The sequence below is a fragment of the Pelmatolapia mariae genome, linkage group LG5 (genome assembly GCF_036321145.2).
Source record: "Pelmatolapia mariae isolate MD_Pm_ZW linkage group LG5, Pm_UMD_F_2, whole genome shotgun sequence".
Classification (NCBI taxonomy): domain Eukaryota; kingdom Metazoa; phylum Chordata; class Actinopteri; order Cichliformes; family Cichlidae; genus Pelmatolapia; species Pelmatolapia mariae.
In genome coordinates, this window is record NC_086231.1 from 7,150,455 (window position 1) to 7,159,284 (window position 8,830).

The 8,830-nt window shown below is 39.0% G+C and overlaps 1 protein-coding gene across 3 annotated transcripts in view; it reads left to right on the top strand.

Moving 5' to 3' along the window:
• asic1b (acid-sensing (proton-gated) ion channel 1b) overlaps window positions 1-1,686 on the top strand; it is a 180,104-nt gene extending 178,418 nt beyond the window's left edge. Inside the window, exon 11 of one of the 3 annotated variants that reach the window (XM_063473479.1) lies at window positions 218-1,684. In XM_063473479.1, coding sequence (XP_063329549.1) covers window positions 218-313 — 96 coding nt within the window. In that variant the 3' untranslated portion in view covers window positions 314-1,684. Of the gene's footprint in view, window positions 1-217 lie in introns of all 3 variants that reach the window. The other 2 variants (XM_063473477.1, XM_063473478.1) reach the window with 2 other exon arrangements.
• Window positions 1,687-8,830: the final 7,144 nt, after the last annotated feature.

The following is an 8,830-nucleotide window of genomic DNA, read 5'->3' on the forward strand; positions in this document are numbered from 1 at the left end:
AGCATTTTTCAAAGTATTCCTGAAGAATCTATTTCCTCGCTCATCTCAGCCCAAATTGTTGCTCATGTCATGTTTTCCTGTGAAAGTGTTTATGAGCTTTTTAGTTGTGTTTTCTTGCACATTTATGCTCCTTCGATCTCAATGCTATATCTTCTGCTGATCATTTCTCTTACCTGCCTTTTGACTGTCTGCCTCTCTCATCCCATTTCTCTCTCAGGCTCCTTGTGAGAACCTGCGTACACCATCAACGTATCCTGGCAATATGCTACCTCATCATCCGGGCCAGGGTAACTTTGAAGACTTCACTTGCTGAGCAGAACCCAGGTGAAAGTGCGTGTTATGCAACCAAAGCCACCATACAACGACAACGCAGGGAGGGTGAGGAACTGATACTAATCTAACAGATGCACTTTTTACATGAAAACTGAGGAAAATGGACGAATCAATCGTGACAAAGAATTTGTCAGAGGAAGTCCTAAATGTTTAAAAAAAAAAAAATCTGTAATTTTTCCGGAGAACATTTCATGCAGCACTCTTCTGTGTTTTTCCTCTGGATTACTGCCGAAAAGGATGCTCATGGAGACACCTTGCCAACATGGACCTCTCTTTCAAAAGACAAAAAAATAAAGAAATAAATAAGGGAAAATGTACAGTTATCTCACCATAGACAGTAGATCAGAAAAAAGAGCCCCCATGCCTTTATATAGCACAGCAACACATGATGGTTTCACACAACACCGGCTTGCTAGTGTGACGAATATTCTTACTGCTTACTCCACTGTACATGTAGCAACATCTAGAACTGTTGCAGTGCTTCATAAAACAACCGCTGGACTCTGTGTACTTTGTTTGCGAATGTATCTTTGTTCACAATGAGTGTAGTTGCGTGTGCAGGAAATACTTTCAGGGGGTTGCGATGTAAGTGGAGGTGGCGACGGTGGTAGAGGTGCATCATCTACCATTAAATGTACTGGTGAAGATTTCAGGTCTCATCATGTAAATGCATGCTTGTATTTGTCCAGTGCATGTTTTTTTTTCATATCATTTCTAATTTTGATTGATTTTTTTTTTATATATAGACTTATACACATTTAATCATTATATTTACCAAGTCTGCCTCATTTACAGAAACATAACAATGATACATGCCATATATTCCTGTGTGCGTTTGTGTGTGTGAAGGGACAGTGTTGCAACATTAGGTATGTTGAGTGTTTTGTTGATTGCACAAATGGATGAGCTGCACCTAATTTCATTTCTTATGATTTTGTTTTGTTTTTTTCATTCTTTCACTTCTTTTTCATTTTCACATGTGGCCACGGGATGAAGTGAGAAGGGTTTTTCTGTTGTTGTTTGTTTCTTTGTTTCTTTGTTTTGTTTCCTAGGGATTGATTGCTAAAATCCTTGTGTGGGGCTGTTACATTTTTTTCTGTATCTGTGTTAGTTGCAAAAGTCTTATCAAAGCACAATACCGCCAGTATGTAGAGGTGATGTAAAAGAAAACGTACTATTCTTCTTGATATATTGTCATATTATTAATATCGTGTTGATCCGACTGTTTTTGATTGTTTCTTTCTTTCATATAAAACACTCAGCAGCGCCTGATTTTCCTGTCTCCATTTTCCAGGTAATAGCCTGGTCTATTTAGTTATCAAAGCATAAATAAAATGCAGATATCGTTTTGGAAAATTGTTTGTTTTATTCACTGAATTTAGTTTTTTCTTTGTTCCTTTGCTTGAACAGGCAAACAGAAACACAGCAATGTATTTTCCAGCTGTAGTTACTGTTTAAATGTTCATTTTTTAATCATGAGCTGCTCTCAGAAAATCTGATTAAGCATTCTGCACTCCATCCAAGGCATTTTGCTATCTCTATTTCCCCAATCAACATGTTATCTTGTGTTTTGCTTCATACAACATTTTTCTTGGAATTAAATCAGCATTATGAAAGAGTTTGGGGGCAAGACTGATATTGCTTATCTACGGCAACCATTCATTTGTGCTGCATTTTAACAGCTTCAAGCCACAACACTGGTATTTTGGAGCACAGTACTCTTGAAATGTGATTACAGATTCAGCTGCTATATGACAAAAGGATGGATGAGAAATATCCTGCACAGCCAATACAAGTTTTATCAAGATTGTCAGTCAGCCAGCAGTATTCTACTGTACATCTGGTGCTGCCAACTGCCACAGTTATATTAGAAAAGCAGCTTGGTGATGCATGACTCTGTGAATATTAGAGCCCAGTACCACCTAAACCACGGTCTGCCTCAGAAATCATGTCCTGTGCTCATTTGGCTGCTCGGTCCACTGCTACGAGACGTCAGGGGTTAGTCGAGGACGAGAAGTTTACTTTTGCTTTATAATTTTTTCATGATTTCTTTTAGTGCAGAACCACATATCAGCATTGTTCATCAAATGAGAGCAAGCACTCATTTTTTTTCTATTATTCAGAGTAGAAACCTCAGCTGGTAACCACACATTAATATACAAGTGTTAAAGCTCCTGGGAATCACCTACAATATATGATGACTTTTTTTTTCTTGTTTTGAATGTCTGAAACATGATTTTGCCCCCCTGATGGCTTTATTGTTTTTTGTTCTACCTGCCAACAAGACAAATTAATCAAACAAGTTTGTTTGTTTGTTTTTAAGAAAAAAGATGCTCATTTCCTGCTGGCGTTTGTGTCTTTGTGTGAGCAACAGCCTGCGAATCAGTAGATTGTGGGGAGGGTCAGAATACAGGAGCACTGCCTGCCAGTGACAGAAATCCTGCAGAAGATGCTTGCTGCATCCTGATAAGCCTCCAGGGCAAAGCAGGTGGGGGCTGTGTGGGAGGTGGTAATACCAGCGGGAGTTCAGAAACTGAAAATCTTTCCAAAAATTCTGGATTAGCAAGAGTTTCCTGCAATCTGGTGGTTTAATTGTTTAGTTTCCTGCGTTGTTTGAAATCTTGGCTTCTTTTCTCCCTGAATGAGGTTAAATCATCGGGCTTTGTGCCCTCATTTACTTGCAAGTGGAAATATCTGAGATGATGGCTCCCTCCTTGCTTTCACCTTGTTGGCTGACACACAGCCAATCTGTGGACAGTATATAAGAGTTGCTCCTGTAATGGAATCTATCCCAAACTGTCTGTCCTTCTTAAATGGCTTTAACTCCCTCATATAATCACCAGCTGGATGTGATTTACTGTACAGGCGGCTTTCTTGCAGGGAACCTTTATTGTTTGTTCTTATATTTTAATGAGACTTGTTGTGCTTATGTTTTCACCCACAGCTGACAGTTTAATCTCGCCTTCTGATATCCCAGAACATGCACTCGCGCACAAGATCTTTTTAAATCTGAGGTAATTTCCGCTTAATCCCGTTATCACATCTTATCATCTCCATCAATAAGGAGATGACACTCCTGCTTCACAATGTGGTGTGCTGTCTTTTGTCATTTATGAAACAAACACACACTAAAAATCACTGGGTCCTAAACTCATCCTGCTTGTACACAATAATAAGATGGCCACCTGAGGAGAGAGATGTCACTAATGTCAAGACACAAAAACTCCTCACAAAGCAGGGGTCCGACCAAGGCCAGCACCCTGAGGCTTTGTGAGCAATGAAGCAAGGGAGGGTGAGGATTAGTAAGCATCACAGCCATGATCCAGGATGAAACAAGGAGCATTCACAAATGCATCAGGAAGATGACCCCCCAAGATGAACTGCTACCAGAGCGCCTTAGGCAGCTGAAGACGGATGGTGATGAGCAAGAGGGGAAGGAAATACCTTAGAAAACCAAGTGGCTTACATTAAGGAAAACACAGTGGCTGAGAACAGATGACCGAAAGGACAGCACAGATCCTCTGACTGGGGCAGTACAAGATCAAGCTGTAAGCAACAGATCCTAAGATTTGTTGTCCACCAGGCTCAGAGGACCCAAGTGACAGGCAGACAATCCAACACACAGTAGCAGAATGTAAGATTCAAGCTGGGACAGCTCCTACTGAGAGGCATAGCCGAGCAGCCGGAATAGTGTACAGCAACATCTGCGCCACATGGATTAGAAGTCCCCAATTCCCAGTAGGAAACACCTTTGAAAGTGGCTGAGAACAACAGGGCTAAGGTCCTTTGGGATTTCATGTTCCAGACAGACAGACAGCTGCTGGCCAGCCAACCAGACACAGTTTTGGTTGAGGGGAAACAGAAGACAGCAGTTGTGATTCATGTGGCAATCCAAGCTATAACATTAGAAAGACAAAGCATGACGTAGGAGAGGCTGAAGGAACACTTGGAACAGGTGTGGAAAGTAAAGTCCAAAGTAGTCCCAGTGGTAAAAGGAGAGATAGTGACTGGCTCTGGCAGATTCCAGGCACAATGTTACTGTTGATATTAGCTAATAATTTTGTTACTCTGATATGGTGTTAACCACTGCAAAACTGTCACAGGTTTCTTGTTCACAGTGTGAAATGTTATGCACAGACCACAATAAGGAGACCGCAAACCATGCGGTGAATATCTCACCATGAGTGGCTAAAAGGAGAAGTCCACTTATTAAAATATTATATTAAATGATGATTTTTCACAGGTTTGTACTTTAATTGCGTACTGCCTTAGACTTCTGTTTTATTGTATTTGAGAAATAAATTATAATTTCAATCAACAAAAGCAGTCCACATACCTCTGCCAAGGCTGTAAATTCCCTCGACGTCATGTATGAATAGTATTTTTGCACTCTGCTGTATTACTTTTATTAAGGTAGATGTTCTGAATACTTCTGCCCAATAGAAATATAAAGAATAACAGCATTGCATGAAAAAAGTGACCTTGGCTTGGGTATTTCTATTTTATTGCATTATACTTTATTTGCAGAAAGCTGCTGGTAAAGTTAACCCTTATTGCCCTAAAATACAGCCACTTGTGAACTTGTGATTCATGTGCCATGAACTGCTTTATATTTCTGGATCTATACTGTACAGAAATAAATGAATTTTTAAAGAAGGGCTGGCACTCCCACTTGTCTCATCCTCTCACTCCTGCCTGCACGTCAGATGAGTCACGTTTCTGGTATAAATTTATCCTGTCAGATCTCTCAGTGCAATTAGGATGCTCAGCCGTTTGTCATAGATAAGACCGCGGCCAGCTCCTCTGGGCTTCACTTTACATTCAGCTCGTTAAGAGGATTAATAATTGCCATGCAGTCAGGTTTCTCACCACTCAAAGATTCCAGACTCGGTACATCTGATTTGCCTATTCATCTGTTAAAAGTTTAACCCCCTGTTCTGTTGTTCAGTATCAAAGTTGCTCTCTCCTCTAAAGGATAAACCTAATCAGCTGCTATCTTACCCACACAGAAGGTAAAACCCCCTTGAATATTTGAAGCACAATGTGGTGCCTCTGAGTCCCATAAATGAGGATTTTGCTTCACCTTGTTCCAAAAAAATCATAATGTATCCCCCCTCCTTTCTGGTATGCACTCACACAACTCCTCTCCAGTCAAACACAGACAGGCTATGCAAACAGATGGGCTGCCATGTTTTGTACTGTTGTAGCTCCATACTAATTGGGGCGGAAGTGCAATAACATCAAAGTTTGGAAACAAGAACGTGTTTGATTCAGCAGCTGACATCCAGTGCGTTAAAGGTTCTGACTGGTTGTTTACTTGTCAAAACAGAAACCACTTCAGAGGTACAGCAGCCTCATACTGGCCGTGTCTTTTGATGAAACATGCTAAAAAATGCATTCAAAGAATGTCATGTTTCAGTTCAAAAACCATCCAGTATGAGGTCTCTGCAGTTGTGATTTAGATCACCTAATAAACAAGGAAGGAGTCGATTTACTAATTTATAAAACCCTACGATGAAAGAAAATGTGGTGTCTGATTTTTTTTCAGGATTTTTTTTTAAACTCTGTTCAAGAGTGAAAATTCAAACAAACATGACTGCGGGTTCAACTTTTTTAGCTATGTTTGTTTATTTTTTAGAGACTTTGTAGTCAAGCCTAGTGATTACCACCACATGCGTCACTCTTTTTTACCCTTTATTCATTTGTAATCTTATAATTAACACTCAACAGGTCAAGTGTAAAGACTCCTCACTCATGATAAAAATGATATGGATAGATTTGTATCTTTGTATCTCTACACCTGAACAAGGTGTAAGCTGGCACACATTGGTGTATTTTTAATCTCTTAAACCCTGTAAAATAAAGGCCTTTTTATATAGACTTATCTAACCTGCCTGAGTTTCTGGTCTTGGATTTTTTTAGGCCATTTTTGGCAACATTACTCAGAAGATCTTTATTGATCCCCATATTAAGTGCAGTGGGAAGTCACAGAGGGCCAATAGTATTGGTGAAGGGCACATTTCTGAGAGATTTCATTTATTTTTGATGGTAGGAAAAATCTGACCTCAGAACATACAAACTCAAAGCACAATGCTTTTATCCTAGGTTCAAACCCAGCCACTCTTACTCATTTGTGCCTGATGTATTTAGTCCACAAAAAAAGACACTGAAAAACATTTGAAAATAGTTTCCTAAGAAATATCTTAAAATTACATCTGTTTTTCTCCCACATTAAAGGCATGATGTGATGTGCCATATTTTTCTTTTCTGCCTAGCCCAAGATGTTTCCTGCTTCACCCAAAGGCCCACTGTCATTACACTGCTTCAGAGCCAACAACACTTGTGTCAACTACTCTGAGGGCAGACTTGGGAGGCCCAGTGGTGAAGGACACTATTGCTGTCTTGTCCTTGAATATTTTAAGATTAATAATCCATACTGATTTGTTTCCAGGCCAGTAATGATGTCAATAAATCATCATTGGTACCAAAACCAAAGATTTAGATTTTTCATTAATTATTCTGCACAAAAAAGGAAAGCATCAGAAACCAAGGTACTTCAAATGTTTCATTTTTTGCATCAGTCATTTAATGAAATTGGTAGGATGATGGACAAAAGGATAAAGAGCCATCTTCAACCACAGGAAGAACCATGAGTCCTGCCCTTCACAGCAGTATCAGCTTGATATGGCTTGAGACCACCAAAGAACATCAGCAAGTTCTCCAAGATCATAGAAAAGCATTTTGAAATTCCTTTTAAAGGACAAGGATGGTCACACTAAGTACTTCTCTTATTGCAGTCTACTGCCCTTTGCATGATGAATGATGACGTTAACTAATAAATAAAAACTACTTACTGCATTATTTTGAAAGCATCCAGCATTTCCTTTTAATGGCTACGACTCAGTCACTGCAGTATATTCCTTCCAAATGTCTCTCTACGAGGGCCTCACATGCTGTTTGGTTTGGTTTTAATCCATTTTGCAGTCCCTGGCAGACAGATTGACTGGATGGCATACCAAACAAGACAGAGTTAACCTTTGTGTAACTTTTACAAACCCAGACAGAGTTGTTTGTTTTGGTTTGCTGCACATTGCATCCATAGATCTGGTTTTTAGTCACCAGTCAGCCTGGAGAGATATCAGACGCTGAATATAATTAAGTTTATTCATTTGGTTAGAGGGACAATGAATTTTAATTACAGTTCTGAAAAAAGAGAGATAAGCAAAAGGCTAATTTTCATAGTCACTGAGCCCATATTGCCAATAATTTATCAAAGATTGAAAGAAGAAAATGCAATCAGATTATGATAAAAGGTGCCAATGCTCCACTGTTAATTTATTTAATTAACAGTTTCATTATCTTCATTTCATTTTCATTTCAAGATTACTTGTCAGATACTTACTTATGCTATTTTTTCTTGTGCTTTATACTTCACGTTAGCACTTGTTTAATTAAAGAATAAAATGGGGGAGCAACACACAAACACAATAATGTTTTTGGATTTAGTTTTATTTCATTTATAACCTTCCTTAATTTAAGAAAGGCTGTGAATTCCCTTCATGTTCAGTGAAATTAAGTTAAAGTAATTACTTTTAAATAAGTGCCAAAGTACAAAATGGTACACAAGGTTTATCTTTTCAAGCACCTATATTTATCAATCATACTTTATAATTAAACAATTTCATATGCACTTTAATTTAGAGGGAAAAAAATCTGTAAAGGTGTCACTTTGGACTTGAGATAATTACGGTGAAAGAAAAATAGAACCAAATTACAGAGCCAGAGGCAGACAGGTATAGTTCTGTGAAAAAGAACATTTTTCACAGGAGTCTATGCACTCCTGTGAAAAATGAGTACACGCTTAATGCTTCCATTAAAATTATATTAGAAGCCAGGAATTAAAAAGGTAAGTGGCAGCCAGGCATTGATAATCAACAAATCATCACCAAATGTGAGCACCTCTATAAAAGCAGAGGTTTTGGCAGGTTGCTGGTCTGGAGCATTTAGGTGTGTGTTTACACTATCCCACAATCTTCCCAGGATTGGACATCCCAGCAAAGTCACCCAAAGACCACATTGTGCAGTGCTTAGAAAATTTTCAAAAAACACAAAAACATGAGATGCTTATTAAACTCAACAGATATTTCCTACTTCATGGCAGTATAACTAGATAAAGACTGAAAAACTATGTCTTGGTTGGCAGGAGAAAACATAGCAGCATGGCTTAGGATTGCAAACTAGCAGCTGAGCAAGCCTCATGACTTCTGGAGCAATGTCCATTAGACATACAAGTTCAAAGTGGAGCTGTCTGGCCATAATACACAACACAGCGTTGGCAAAAACCAAACACAGGGTATCAGCTCACACACCTCACATCAACCGTCAAAGCACAAACTTACGGACCTTGGAGTTACTGAGTTGACCATGAACCAAAGTGTTTTAGAGCCAGATGTGAGGTCATCTGTTCAACAGCTGAAGTTTGGTTGAAATCGGATCG